Source organism: Xiphophorus couchianus, chromosome 11 (assembly GCF_001444195.1).
Source record: "Xiphophorus couchianus chromosome 11, X_couchianus-1.0, whole genome shotgun sequence".
Lineage (NCBI taxonomy): Eukaryota > Metazoa > Chordata > Actinopteri > Cyprinodontiformes > Poeciliidae > Xiphophorus > Xiphophorus couchianus.
The window spans coordinates 32,049,191-32,064,907 of record NC_040238.1 but is presented as its reverse complement, the minus strand read 5'-3'; the positions used below and the strand labels follow the sequence as shown (position 1 = coordinate 32,064,907).

Below are 15,717 nucleotides of genomic sequence, written 5' to 3'. Positions count from 1 at the left end.
GAAGAAAGGGGAATATTATTAGAGTAATAGTAAAACATGCTACTTGTTGTTTTGTTTTTTTGTTAACAGTTTTGGCTTTAGTTGCAGTCATAAATTGTCCTTTGCTTCTTACACTTAAAGACCCTGAAGAATTGCACTGACATGGTGGCAGAATCAACATGAAACCTTCATGTTGATTCTTTTTTCCTCCATGTCCGGATGTGTCCGTGCTATTGACTATTGTAGAAAATAATCTCAATAAAACATTTATTCTACATATTTTTGAAGTCTATTCAGAAACTTTTATTTTGAACCCTGAACATCAAAAGGAAAACAAACCTTTAAAGACTTGGGTAAATATTTATTATACAGCAGCCAGAGAATATCATAATCAAACAACCTACTTCAATCGTGTAATATTTTGACATACAAGCATGAACATTGTATTATATAAGTTGCCTGGCAAAATAACACTTATTCCAAAATAGGTGAAGATTCTTTTAACTTAATAAGGTGACTTTATTTTTTGGATCAACACACCCAGGTAACCTGTTTGCAAGGTGTAAAATGTGAGGTTTAAAATAATTCATGGTGTGTTTTTTTTGTTTGTTTTTTGGAATGTCAAAAAACTGACCCAAAGATGGGGACATGACAGTCTCCTCTGTGGAACTACTTTGCGACTCCACCAGGGTGTACTTTGACCTGTGTGTTATTCCTCACACTTAGCTTAGCCTTTTTGCTTTCAGTAACCTTTTAGTAATTAGCGCTGTAACTCCTAGCACTTTATTGCATTGCAGCCTTAGTCAAACCTGAACATGATCCCGGTGCTTAACCAGCTGTTCAACTGAAGTATTGGAGTAGAGCTGATTCCTTTTTAGCTTTTAGGGTTTTATATTCATATTTTGCTCTTTTTAACTAAATGCCATGTAATTGTTTTTAGATTCTGTACTTTGCTTGTATTCTGTACATTTTCATCTTGCCTTTTACTTGCAGTGTATTGGACTATAAAGTAGTAATTTATTTAAAGAAAGATGATGTACTAACATGCTAAACACTAAAATATTCTCACTACCCACTTATACCAGCATGCCCTGAACTAAAACAAAGATGTCTTATTTAAGAGCTATTTATTCTTGATCAACACGTAGACAGATATGTATAGACCCTGCATTTTATTTGCCTTGAAACCCAAGAAATTAAATAAATGTAAAAATTAATTCCACAGTTTATACACACTGTTTTGAAGAATTACAAAATGACCATCCACCCTGGTGGATCATTTCTGATAATGGCAGATGAACCGATGTGTTCTTTTTCCATTGCTGGCTGTAGAGCACTTCCTTTTGTACAGAACAGTTTTTCTCCAGCACCACGGAAACTGATTCAATACAATGCTTATTTGATACCAGACTTCACGCTGAGATAAAAGCAGCTTTTGGGTCAGACCATCTCAAAGTCCACTATTCTATTTGACTCTGAGCCTTAAATTCTTTGTTTTCTCGATAAATGGAGTCAGTGGCGTAGACCAGACCCCTCCATGGACTGCAGAGGAGTCTGAAAAGACTCTTTAACTTGTCCTTCACACAGCTGAGAGCAGGCTGATTACCTACTGAGGTAATCTTCTAACCTGCTGACGACCCAGGTTCTGAAAAAAAAAAAAAAAAAAAAATGAAAGATTAAAAAATACAGGCAGCGACTTGGTAGAGAATTATGTGTTAAGGACAATACGTGTACAGCATGTAAGTGTTCATTTAGGATCCTTAAACATTAACAGGCTAAAAATGACAGAAGACAACACCAACACTAGCTCCAGTCATATTTCTATAGCTGTTCTTTAAGTGAAATTTTGCAAGAATTTTTGTATGATTATCATTATTTAGGACGAATTAGTTGGAAAAGATTGCCAGCAGTGTCTCTCAAACTTCCTCCAATTAACTAACTTAACTCTGTATAAATAGACTGAATTGAATTTTGGACACCAATACATTGAATTGAAGAAAGGTCAGTTTCTGTTTGGCCTGTATTAAATTATTTCTTCCTTGTTGTGTCTTGTGATAATACCAAAAGAAAATATATTGGAAGGTGGGTCTGGATTTTAAAGCCCGTATACAAAATTATTAGTACTTCTAAGGACTCTTTAAATCTGTGAACATCACCTGTATGTCTGTTGGAGGCTGCAGAGTTCTCAGTATTATACTCACTAGGCATTTTAAAGCCCAAAGAGCTTATGAGTGGATGAGGCAGTTGAGAAGAGGGAACTGAATGAGGAAGTCGGCAATGGGAATTCACATGTAGGTGTTTGTAGGAATATTGGACATTCAGACTGTATTTAGGGCTGCAGGAAACTTGATCTGCTTCATTTGTCAAAGCAGATCTTTTCTTTCTGTAGACTGTATCAATTATATTCTTGACTCTCTCCTTCCAGAGCCTCTTCCATGGGGAGAAACTGGAGACAGCTGGCTGGAGAAGCCTAGTGACCGCCTGCTAGACATCAACAAACCCATGTTAGCAAATTATTTAGTTGGGTTTTGTAATTTCATCTTTAGCTATGTTGCTCTGATGTGAGACTTTTCTTCAACAACAATAATATTTATTGAACAACAGATTTTTCTCTATTTGCACAAATAAATATAAATGTAAGACACTGCCTTCCTACATTACTCCAGTTTTATTTCCCTAAGCTTGTCTCATAATAAAAAAAAGTTACAACCTTCTTTAACATTAGAATCACTATTTTAAATTAGTCACAATCTTATTAGGATTTAGTCACAAAATAAATAAAAATGTAAGAGGTTCATCTGGTCACTTAAGTTGGTAAAAAAAATAGGCAGAAAAACAAATGATTAAAAAAAACAGAAAAGCCACCTGGGTGTAAGGAGCTGATCTGAGTTTGGTCCTCTGCTTGACGTCTTTAGTTCTCAGCTGTTTGTGGTTGTCCTGACTCAAGACAAACTGTGAAGTAAGCTTGGCAACTTGGATCTGGTCTTCAGATAACTGCAGTTCCTTGCACTCAGTGTCTCTGTGGGGAAAAAAAATACAGACGGTTAGGCTTTAAACTGGCTTATCATTTATTCTTCATGGAGAATATCTGATAAGCTACTAAGACACAAACTCACGTGAGAACGTAGTTCACACTGACCACGCAGTGAGGTCTGGAAGAGCGGCTGTTGTGGACAATGGTTGCATAGCTTTGCACCCACACCCAGCCTCCATGTTTTACTAACATGCGGTAATACTTTGTTGTCACTTGTCCTTTAATAAGCACTAAAAGAACACAAAGACCATAATCAGACAAAAGTAGTAAAACCTTTCAGGGTCTGGGGGACCTTCCATGTTTTACTTCTGTTAACTAGCTCTAGTTAATACAGCACTTTGGTGCAACTGGGAACCAATTAGCTAAGTAAGTTTAGAAACTTGGATCAGGTCCTCAGATAACTATCATTGGTATACTAGTGGAAACTGACTGCTACTATGTTACTATAAACCTAGAAGTCAGTTTCAAAAATCACTTTGTTGATAAGCAAGAGTGGCTGGGTTTGAACTTTAACGTTCAAAAATACTAATCACTTGTACAATATGCAATGTAAAGGATTTTAAACTGAGAGACAACCACAAAATAAAAGTTAGACTATTCAACCTGTTTTGGTACCAGGTTGTCTTAAAGGCTGTGAAACTTAGGCATTCTGTGGGGTAAAGGAAACTGTTTGCAGTGGAATCACCACTTGTTGTCCATTTTATTTTTAGAGTTCCAATATTTGTCTTTTCATATTCCTTAGTTATTCCTTAATTGCAAATCAACTGAAAATATTCCCAGAGATTTAGAAAACTCACATAAATGGTGTGCATAGCGTAGGTGTAGAACGTCACATGTGTGAACATGGTGGTAGAGGGTCTTCTCAATCAGATCTTGAGGCTCAAAGCCTGTCAGCTCAGCAACGCTGGCTCCAGCACAGCACAGGACACAAGTTAGACACTTATCTCAAAAGCAAAGGGCTGCAGTAAAGTGGTTAGCAACAGACTAGTTCAAAGCCAATATTTGAAAACAGCTATATAAAGAACATATTTTTACATGATTGGGTGAGATTCTTCAGGAAGCAGCAAATGTGTCTCCTACCTCATGTCCAAAAAGATGAGTTTTAAGTCCAGGTTTGCCCGAAACATAAACATGTTGCTGTGAAGTTTGATTTCAGTGATCCCACTCGGGGGCAGGGAATGGCCGACTCCCACCAAACCCACAATCTGATAACAGCATTCGTACAATGTCATCTCAGTCCTGTGTAGACTGAGTTTTAGGTAGCCACTGCAATGGATCACCTAGAAAACAGCATGACAGTTCTACTGTCCCATGGTACTTCATATACAGTACACACAAGGACAAAGTTGTTGGAAAGTCTCTTAACAACTAAAAAGCCTACAATGATCTTCAACCTCTTGGAAGACCATTGTGGTCTACCAGACATGTGACTGGAACCGAGCTTTCTGACATTAACAGTAGTACATTTCTCTCCAGAATGCCTTGATAGTCTTGCAATTTCATCATACTCTGCACAGATTCGAGGCACCCTGTACAAGATGCAGTAAAGCAGCCTCCGAACCAAACTGAGCGTCCTCCATTTTTCACAGTGGAAACGGTGTTCTTTTCTCAATAACTCCTGGCCACATAGTGCTGATGTGCCTCGTCAGAATGCTCTAGTTTTGTCTCATGACTTTATGTTAATAGTGGATAAAAAAATAAATGCAGAAATGTAGATTTAATTAAAAGCATATTTAATACCTTTCAATTGTTATGCATTCTGGGATTAACATTTACTATATGAGTCTTTGTGTCCCCTAAACAGGACCCTAACCCTAAGTCCGTCATGACTGGGTTCCAAAGGTAAACTGGTGCTATCAGGTCTGTCTGATAATTTTATGGTTGCCGATGGACGGAATCTAAAGGAGTAATAGTGAAACGATGAGTATCTGGCTGGAGAACTTCCAGATATTTGCTTTTTGCAAATGAAGCAGCTGGAGTGAGATTGGGGCTATAGCACTCAAACAAACAGAATCTGTAAACAGAACCTCCAGATTGTGGGTAAGTATCAGCTTCAGGCAGAATAGTCTTAACTTCTCCACAGGTGTGGCTTGGCTGATAGGTTTTTTCCCAGTCATCCCCAGCCAGATTTGTCTCCATGTACAGATCCTGCATGGTTTCTCCCGTTTTTCTTTTTTCTTTTTTGGCTGATACAAGCCATACATGCACAGAAGTGATTTGATTGGTAGAATCTGCTACGAAACCATATTAGTAGCAAATCCATAATTCCGTTGTCAAATCTTAAGAGCCAAACCTTTTTATCAATTACGGCAGAAGAGCGCATACAGTGTCAACGGGGCAGCGTGCATCAAACCACTATGCCAAGAGATTTCAGAGAAACTGGACACCTAAAGTACATCATCAAATGACATCATCGCAGTGTCAACAGACACACTCACAGCCCACCCATGGACTGTGGAGTGTAATACATGCTCATGATGGACTTTTGGCATAAGACTTTTGGCATATGTTTGGCATAACATATAGGCAACAATTTGAATTCACTACGAACGTTTACACGATCCACATTCACATTGATCCTTGGCATCTTGCGGCACAGCTGTGGGAGCCGCAGGCATCCTGTCGCACTCTGTCACCATTGTGGCCAGGGATACAGTGCTAGCGTATTTATCAATACATTAAAATTAATTAATTTCAATAATTTATGCTCAGTTCATTCAATGGCTCTTCCTCAACCTTTCTGCACCTTATACATACACATAGTGCAATGTAAGACATTGTTTCCATGTGAAGTAAATGCAGTCACATTGTATTCCAGATCATAAGATCTGGAATACAATACAAACACTATAATGTTTATTACATAACAACCAATAAAATCACAATTTGAAAGTAATTATTAATTAACAGGCAATAGTTATTTACTAGTTTAATTATTATATCAACCTCTTGGTAACTGAATTGTGCTCGTGAGGAGTGTAAGACATTTTTGTGGTGGACTATTGGCATAAATTTGATGCCATTGGACTTAACCTGTAGATGGAAGTAATTTAGATACTCACTTTAGGATTCTACGGTGGCCCTGAGGTGCAAACCACTTCAGCAAATTGAAAGCACAATTACAAATTACAAAAGCACTACAACATTAACAGAAGAACTACAACATTAATGGAAGAACTACAACATTAATGGAAGAACTACAACATTAATGGAAGAACTACAACATTAACAGAAGAACTACAACATTAATGGAAGAACTACAACATTAATGGAAGAACTACAACATTAACGGAAGAACTACAACATTAATGGAAGAACTACAACATTAATGGAAGAACTACAACATTAATGGAAGAACTACAACATTAACGGAAGAACTACAACATTAACAGAAGAACTACAACATTAATGGAAGAACTACAACATTAATGGAAGAACTACAACATTAACGGAAGAACTACAACATTAATGGAAGAACTACAACATTAACGGAAGAACTACAACATTAATGGAAGAACTACAACATTAACAGAAGAACTACAACATTAATGGAAGAACTACAACATTAATGGAAGAACTACAACATTAATGGAAGAACTACAACATTAATGGAAGAACTACAACATTAACGGAAGAACTACAACATTAACGGAAGAACTACAACATTAACGGAAGAACTACAACATTAATGGAAGAACTACAATATTAACGGAAGAACTACAACATTAATGGAAGAACTACAACATTAACAGAAGAACTACAACATTAATGGAAGAACTACAACATTAATGGAAGAACTACAACATTAACGGAAGAACTACAACATTAATGAAAGAACTACAATATTAACGGAAGAACTACAACATTAATGGAAGAACTACAACATTAATGGAAGAACTACAACATTAACAGAAGAACTACAACATTAATGGAAGAACTACAACATTAATGGAAGAACTACAACATTAATGGAAGAACTACAACATTAATGGAAGAACTACAATATTAACGGAAGAACTACAATATTAATGGAAGAACTACAACATTAATGGAAGAACTACAACATTAATGAAAGAACTACAATATTAACGGAAGAACTACAATATTAATGGAAGAACTACAACATTAATGGAAGAACTACAACATTAATGAAAGAACTACAATATTAACGGAAGAACTACAACATTAATGAAAGAACTACAATATTAACGGAAGAACTACAATATTAATGGAAGAACTACAACATTAATGGAAGAACTACAACATTAATGGAAGAACTACAACATTAATGGAAGAACTACAATATTAACGGAAGAACTACAACATTAACGGAAGAACTACAACATTAATGGAAGAACTACAATATTAACGGAAGAACTACAACATTAATGAAACGGAAAGGGTATGTCCCAGTTGGAGATCGCTGATTGGACGACAGTGCTTTTGAACCCGAAGTTATCGCTTGAGCGGGTCGGCCCGTTGTTGCGATACGTTATAGTGTCCACCATATTGAAAGTGTCTTATCTACCAGCAAGCTAATACAGGTAAATGGACTGAACTTTGTAAAGTGCCGTTCTGCAAAATATTTTAAGTTAATGAATGCCACAGACACAAACTCTCACACATTATTATATATAGGAATGAAAAAAAAAAACAAAGGACAATGTTTCAAACTTTTTGATGTGATTATTTAAATGTTTTCTGGCACAAGAATTACTTGTGGTACAGCTGATTCTGATAAATCGTTTTTATTGATGAACACATACAGTACATGTGTGAATACATCACCTTTACAGTGATGTATTCATGAACATAGTAACACAATTCCATAATTCAATGTGAATTTGCTATTTCAAGATATGAATTAAAAAACTTAACATAAAGGCATTGGCTCCACTTTGTACAGTAAAACCGTTGAAGTCCACGCAGCATGTTTTCTCCACTGCCACTGTCAAGATGGCGGTGACGTAAGTAGGACTCAGCGTATAAGTATTCATACTTATTGTCCAATCAGCGATTTCTTAGGTCTCCAACTGGGACATACCCTTTCTGTTTCGTTAATGTTGTAGTGCTTTTGTAATTTGTAATTGTGCTTTCAATTTGCTGAAGTGGTTTGCACCTCAGAGCCACCGTAGGATTCACTTTTCCCAGGCTGCCTGAACTTGGTTACTTACAGAATCCCTCTGTACTTTGACCCTTTCATACCACAGACAGTGCAGCTTTTTGTTTAGTCTCTTCTGCTTTTCTGGACATACAATATTTGAATACTCAACTTTTGAAAATATGAACATAACAAACTGATTGGAGTTTTCCACACATCATTCATTTGATTTTTAAAAAATACTTTTATTGGTTGTGTTGAAACTGGTGTCTCTCCTCTTTTGCCGTGGGATTATTAGGTTCCCTGAGCTTTATGCACAGTTTACAGGTCAGAGCGCTAGATAATGTTGAAGTTATCAGTGCTGTAAGAAATCTCAAATTAGAATTAAAAAACCATGCTGCACATACCTTATAGCCCCCACATGTCAATCCTGCATTCCTTTTGGCAAGAACACATTTCATCCTCAAAAAGAAGGATCGTTCAACTTTGTATTCTGGAGCATAGAAACCAAAGCATTGAGTCACATGTTGTACAGACAATATTACCTTTATATTCTTTATTGTTTTTCAGCAACATGGTGTAGAAGGCGCTCTAGCTTAATGTAAATATAGAAAACAACAAACACACAAGGCAAACCTATTCCACCTATTAGACACAGGTCTAATAGGTGGTGTGTCGCCCCACACTCAGCAGATTGAAAGGATTTTCCATTTTGATTTCTTTCATCTAGTTTAAATGATCATACACATTAAAATTAGAACATTAAAAACACTTTAGAACAACCTAAATTGTGAGAGCTTGAGGTACCTGTACAGAAGTGATGGTGAGGTGGCTGTTGAAAACTTAGTACTGTCGTCATCTCGTCATGGTCTGATGGGTGGATGTATTCAAATATACTGTTTCCTGTTAGTTCAACCTGCAACGTGCACATTTGCAGCAGCTAATATTTTTTCCAGGCTATATAGTGTTCATTGTCACAACTAAACACTAACAGATCAATCCAAATCACATGCTTACAGACCCAAAAGGTAAGCTACTTATAGTAATACTTATAAATATATTAAAATATATATCAAATAGATGATATACCATAATATATAAAATATATTCATGGGGAAACTGTGTTTGAAATTGTTTGTCCCATCGATCTCAATGGGACAAACCTGGCAAAAAACAGTTATTTAAAAAAAAAATGAATGAATTGTATCATACAAGAAAAAGCCCACAGATCTGAGCTGGAGTCCTACCTGGGACAAGCCAAGGTGGACAGATGCTGTTTCGGAGATGTACATGATTTTCCCATCAGATGCAACAACAAACAGAAAGCCATCTAGAGTCTGAAAAGCAACAAGGTCGGTGCCATTTTCCATCAGCAAGAAAGATTTATAGTTTTGCTTTTGAGAAAAAGCAAAACTATAACTATTTAGCAAAATGCAAAAGGCATTTTGCTAAAATGCCAGCAAAAGGTTCTCCAGACATTTTAGAATATCTGTATGAACACAGCTTATACTACATGGGCTGTATATATATATGGAATTACATTTAAGTCAATAGTCCCACAGTGCAGTACAGTAGTCTCTACCCATGAAATCCTACTATATCACACAGCAGTTTTCACTTCAGTGTAATCCTATTCATATTGTGAGAATGAGATGTCTGCTGTTTTTGCTTTTTTCCCAAGGTTTTTGTTTCAAATCATCACACACATTTTAATTCCAGAAAAACATAGCTATGCAGATAAAATAAGCACGTTTCAAATAATTATTTCATTTTCACGGGAAGATGATTATCTGAACCAACTTGTGTGAAAAATAATTGCCTCCTAAACTTACAACAACTGTCATCTGCTGTTAGAGATAACTGTCATTGTGTGAGGGAATTTTGGTTCTCTTTTTTGCAGAACAGCTTTAATTCAACCACGTTGTTAGTTTTGAAGTATGCGTTACTAGTTTGCAGTTCTGCCACAGCACCTCAATCAAATTTAAGTCTGAATGCCTTCTGTTTTTTTGAGCCATACAGAAATATGTTTGTAGGGTGTGTTGATCATTGCATGACCCAAACACATTTTTTGGGATGACGAGTAGAGCAAAGGTTATATTCATTTCTTTCAAACTTGGCAGTTTGTTAGTTCAACTTAATAATAGATATTTATTTTGTTAGAAACGATATACTGCCCTGTGGAAAGCATTAAAACTGATTGAGTACAAAGCATTACTTTAATTGAAAACACTGCAACATGTCATATTCAAACAACAGCAGGAGAAAATGAAAGACAATGTACTTACTTGTAAAAGGTGGGAGCTCAACATGTTCAGACCCAAACTTGGCAAATTGCTCCATCCACCCATACCTACAATGATGTAACGATAATTCAAATTATATATTTACCTGTGTATATGAATATGTATAGTTGCATAATTAAACAAGTGTTATGAAATACATTACTAGCATTGAGAGCTTTAATATCTGATACAGCTAAATAGCTAATAGCTACTGTTGTCCAAGCAGTACTTTGCTACCAGTACATCCACTAAATATTGTGCAGGTTTATTACTAACATTTTCCACAAATAAAAACTCTCAATCTGTTAATGTAACAGCAACCCAGACTTGCATGGCCAGATTTGCTGAGCACTGACCAAATTTCTCTACTATAAACACAAAGACTATCTCAGTCTTTTTATTTTACCTTTGAAATCACACACTTTTCAACTGACCACACCTATAAACCAGCCGATGATATAAATTCAACAGTTGTTGCTAAAAGGATGATTAAAATAAAGAATGAAGGAGATTTTCTGTTTGGGGTGAAGAGCTGAATATGAGGGAGTTCTGAAAGTAAGTCCTTGACCTTGAAATAATAAAGAAGGATCCATTTATAATGTAAAGGTACAGATTAGTATACAAAGATGGACTATACAATTCCAGGCTTCAAAATTAAACAAACTTCAGAAATGAATGGGAAATCTGTATTAAAAAAAAGGCAAATACAAACCTCATGATACACATTTGTAAGCCTTTATGGTTTAGAAATTTGCTTCTGTAAGCATCCTGAAAAAATATTGCATAAATCTCTTGTAAATTCTGACAAGGCAGTAGTCGTTGTCTTTGGACCAGAACTTCTAAAACAGAAACTGCTTCATCAATCACTTAATATGGATATAATTGGATGGTGCAAGTCTGGACATGTGACCATTAGGTCATGTATCTTCTTTCCAAACACTGAACTGCCTGCTGTGAATATTCACCTTCATTACATCCCCACAGAGTTTATGAACGCCCATCAGCTGATTGGGCTGCTACATATGATATGATCCAAACAGGTGTTACCAGACTCCAGAATAAATATGCATAAACTTTTTTATTCTCTAGAATAGCGCCAATGAGCTAAATAATGTCTTTAAGAGACTCAAACCTAAGAACTGCAGGACAAGAAGGTCCACTACCAACAGCTAAAAAACGAGTTCATTCATTTTTTACTGACCACCCAGTTCAGCCAATGATCAATCAGTTTTGTGAAATTAACTGAAGGTGCATCTCATGAGCCATCAACTGGTAAATATGTAATGTATAAAACTGGAGAACACCACAATGTTACATTTCTGACAGTGAAAGGATTAAAAGAAGAGTGAGACTGTGACGGAGGAGTTAGGGAGTAAAGCAGAGGAAGAGGAGAAGAGGCCAAGGACATAATAATGCGGTCATAATGTCTCCACTGATCCAACACCATCAGGTAATAGTTTGCAACCCACAACAAGATTCTGATGGAGTTCCTCTCATCCTACTCCTCATTCCTTAATCACATCGAAGAATTTTTCTCAGCATGTAAAGAAAGACAGGACAGTAATTCCTACAGCACATTGTCTCACATGTGTCCCTATTCCTACCTTAGCTTTTTTTTCTTTGTGCTCTGCTTTCTGTGTCACAAACTGCAATAAAAGCATAAATGTGAATCTTGTCCAGTCTCTTGCCATTGATCTCCCACCATTGCAATTTACAATTTTTGTCATCAAAATTTTAGCCATAGTTTACCTCATGATATTCCTCCAGAGTACTATATTGACAACATGACTAATCTATTTGACTGTCTTACACGACATAGAAAATAATCCTACATCACTTCATCTGTTTCCTCTTGTACATTCTGCTCTGTCTTCTCAAACTCCCAGTCACTCGTGATGGCTAAGTTTTTTCTTTCCATTGTCACTACTGAATATGTACTGTATGCTCGGTATGAGGGATTGCTGGAAAGTCAACGATTCAATACAATCTGCTATGTTTCCTTAGAGAGAAACTTTTTATGATGAACTGAGCTAAATGCTCAGTTATTGATAACTAGAATTAAATGGAATATATGTGAGATTGAATTGAAAAGACTTCTTTTTCCAAAGTGCCTCGAAAGGAAATTCATTGTTAATTGGTGCTATAAGAAATAAGCTGAATTTAAATGAATCTGTAAGATATGATCAGTTACCTTACACATCAATGGAAAGTTAATGAATTAACAACACAAATCAAACATGACACATGGCACAATAATGCTGTAGGTACAATGAGCAGGCAAACAACGTAACTGTCATCTCCAAATCCTTACATGTCAGAAGTAGGTTCATGAAAGATTAATAAAAAAAATCGGTTTTATATATAGAGAGAGAGTGAAAAAAGAGAGAGAAAGAGATGAAGACAATTTTATTTGACTGCTATGGGGAAAATCTTCTGCCATAATTCAAGAGCACACATTTTCATTTTGAAAATTCATTCTTCTCAAAACTTGTAATGTTTATTCAAACCTTTCTCACCGCTCTCTTGCAGAACTCTCTACTTGTTTACATTCTCTGCTTTCTTTTGTCTTCTGGCAACCTCTCAGCCAATAGAATCAAAGTGTTGTACAGGGTTCATTTGTTTCCTTTTAGCGGCTGTGCCTGTGTGTCTATCCATTGGATGTAGGGATGTTGGGTGAACAAACTCCTGCCTAATATCAGAAAGATGTTAGTGATCAGTAGCACACTGCTAGTGGATGTTTAGAGTAACATGGAACAGAAAGCTGAGGCTGTTGTTTCTCCCTACATCCAGTGAGTGGCGCAGGTTGCTACAATCGATAGTAGCCACACAGGCACACCCGCTAGAAGGAAACAAACAAACCCAGTAAAACACTTTCATTCTATTGGCTGAGAGGTCACCAGCGCATTTTGTTCCAGAAGCAAGCAGTTTCCTACAGGAGCAGAGAGTCCGACCAGAGACTATGGCTCTACAAGTTTTGAGAAGAAAGACATGAAGTCTTGCTTTCAAAACAAAAATGTAAGCAAAAGTATTAAAAGTTTTGAGAACAAAAGACATGAAGTCCTACTTTCAGACTGAAAATATGTGCTCTTGGAATGTGGCAGAAAAGTTCCCCTATAAAACTTTGTTTGTTTTTTTCTTGTTTGTTTAATTATTTCTCTGTTTCTGTTGTTTGACAATCGTTCAAGCAGAATCAAGGTACTGCAGCAGGTGGGTTCTATCACAGGACCGTTTGAAAATTTAGTGAAACTCTTGAGTTCTGTGGAAACATATCCTGGGTTTTCACTTTCAACTCTGTGTGTCACATTAACTCTTTGCTGTAGCAAGATTCCTATTCTTTGTTTTCTACATTTTTTCGTTGTTGTTGTTGTTTGTTTTGATAATGTCCTTATTCCATCACTAAATTTCTAATTACATTGACAAGAAATTTGCACTTTTTCAGGGTTCTATTTCTCTTCCGTTGCCATGGTGAAACGTGTTATCTGTCTAGGGTTGATGACATGATTAGGTTTATTCAGAGTATCTGCCTTCTACTCAGAGCTTGTTAATCCCGTTTTCTGAACGGGCCCCCAGGAGATCCACAAGAACCAGATCAAATTTCAGACTGTGAGCTTTTGGTACCAACGAACACTTCACATCAGAAGACCCAAAAGTAATCAAGACTTTAACAACTCACTTATTCAATCTCCGTTAACACCTTTCAAAAACTGCACTGCGATCAGAATCAATTATTCTTAAGCCTAAAGAAACAGGAAAGCATATCCAGCATTCAGGAGACATAATAATAATAATAATAACAACAATAACAACAATAATAATAATTTAACCCTAGCTCTTATTATTATTGTTAATATTAATATTATTAATTGTAATGCGTTTATTATTATTATTGATGTTATTATAGTTTCTATTATTATTAATATTAGTTAAAAAAAAAACATACTAGAAGTAGTAAACTAGCCTAAAATGGAAGTTAAACATAATTTAATTTGCATAGAATTATAAAAGACTAATAAATATTCAATTAAAATAATTGTGCAAAAGTCATAAAACTCGAGTTTATGTTAGTATTACTGCATTATGAAATACAATCGGTGATGCAGATGCATAAAAGAATTAGAGCAGTTTTTAATGATCTTCATGCATATAAAGAACCGCAAAGCGACCTTGTCTAGTTCGAGTAAAATGAACGTTTTTAGCGTTTATTATTATTAATAATTATTATTATTATTATTATAGTTCTTTTGAGATTTTTGGGGGAGAAAGAATAGATACTTCCTGCTTTGAACTGACTTTGACTGTAAAGGCCTTTCATAGTTCCTGAATTGACAGAAATCTCTTACCGTGTGTGAAGAAAGCTCTCATCCTCAGGTAGCTGCTGGTCAGCCGGATGATGGAGGCCTTGTCCAGCTGGGAGGTGATGGCCGCCGGCAGAGGAAGCAGTTTTGCCAGCTCATAAAACTCCCCATTCTCTCTTTCTCTCCGCGTCTTTGCAGCGTTTCTAGATTTTTCTTTCATTTCTAGGACGGAATTTCGCACAAAAGAAAAAAACCGCCTGCTAGCCTCTTTCACGAGCTGTTCCCAGAAAACCGCGCGCGAACAACATGCATTGGAGCATCATGATGACGGTCTCTAACCTTGAAATGATGGACGCCAAGTCATTTTCATGCAAAAAAAAAAAAAAAAAAAAGCCCTTTCGGGATTCCGGGTTAGTTTGCGGTTACTTCCTCTGTAACCGCAAACTAACCTGTTTAAAACTTTAACAGGGTATCAACCTTCTCTGGTTCACTTCAACGCAATGTGTGAAAAATAAAGATGCAGAATCATAACCCAACATGCTGAGCCGAGGGAGAGTCTGAGGAAGGTTCTTAACACTTCAGCTGCGTCTCTCTCTTTCTCTCTCTCTCTGTGTGTGTGTGTGTGGGGGGGGGGGGGGGGGGGGGGGGTAAAGTCTGCCCTGAGTCAGAAATCTTTCTCACATTTATAAGGAAAAATGCTGCAGCATCCTTCCTCAAAAATCATTTTTTGTTTCACATAACTATGGATTAAACATGGTTCTTCTGTAAATTCCATGCTGGGCCTTCAATTTAAGAACAGTTCTTCAATCTCAACTTGGTAGTTGAGATTATAAATACCAACAGCACCTGAACTGAGCCATGACTCCACCTCAGTCTGGAGAACTGAGCCAAGCGTCCAAATCAACTTAATGACTCAACCAGTCTGTAAGGCAAACCCAGTCACCATCTAACCCCACCAAGCCTCCATGTCACCTCACTGAACAGAGCCAGATGTTTCTGCTAGACAGCAGGCGCTGCTGTTTCTGC

General features: G+C 36.6%; 1 protein-coding gene across 1 annotated transcript; it reads right to left on the bottom strand.

The window, feature by feature from the left end:
• Positions 1-319: 319 nt before the first annotated feature.
• Positions 320-15,240, bottom strand: LOC114153750 (single-minded homolog 2-like). Its single transcript, XM_028032507.1, has 10 exons — positions 14,737-15,240; positions 10,400-10,464; positions 9,362-9,451; positions 8,922-9,030; positions 8,522-8,607; positions 4,094-4,293; positions 3,811-3,917; positions 3,096-3,243; positions 2,845-2,998; positions 320-1,624 (listed from the first exon to the last, which is right to left on the bottom strand). The coding sequence occupies exons 1-10, from the start codon at positions 14,909-14,911 to the stop codon at positions 1,586-1,588; spliced, it is 1,173 nt and encodes a 390-aa protein (XP_027888308.1). The 5' UTR covers positions 14,912-15,240; the 3' UTR covers positions 320-1,585.
• Positions 15,241-15,717: the final 477 nt, after the last annotated feature.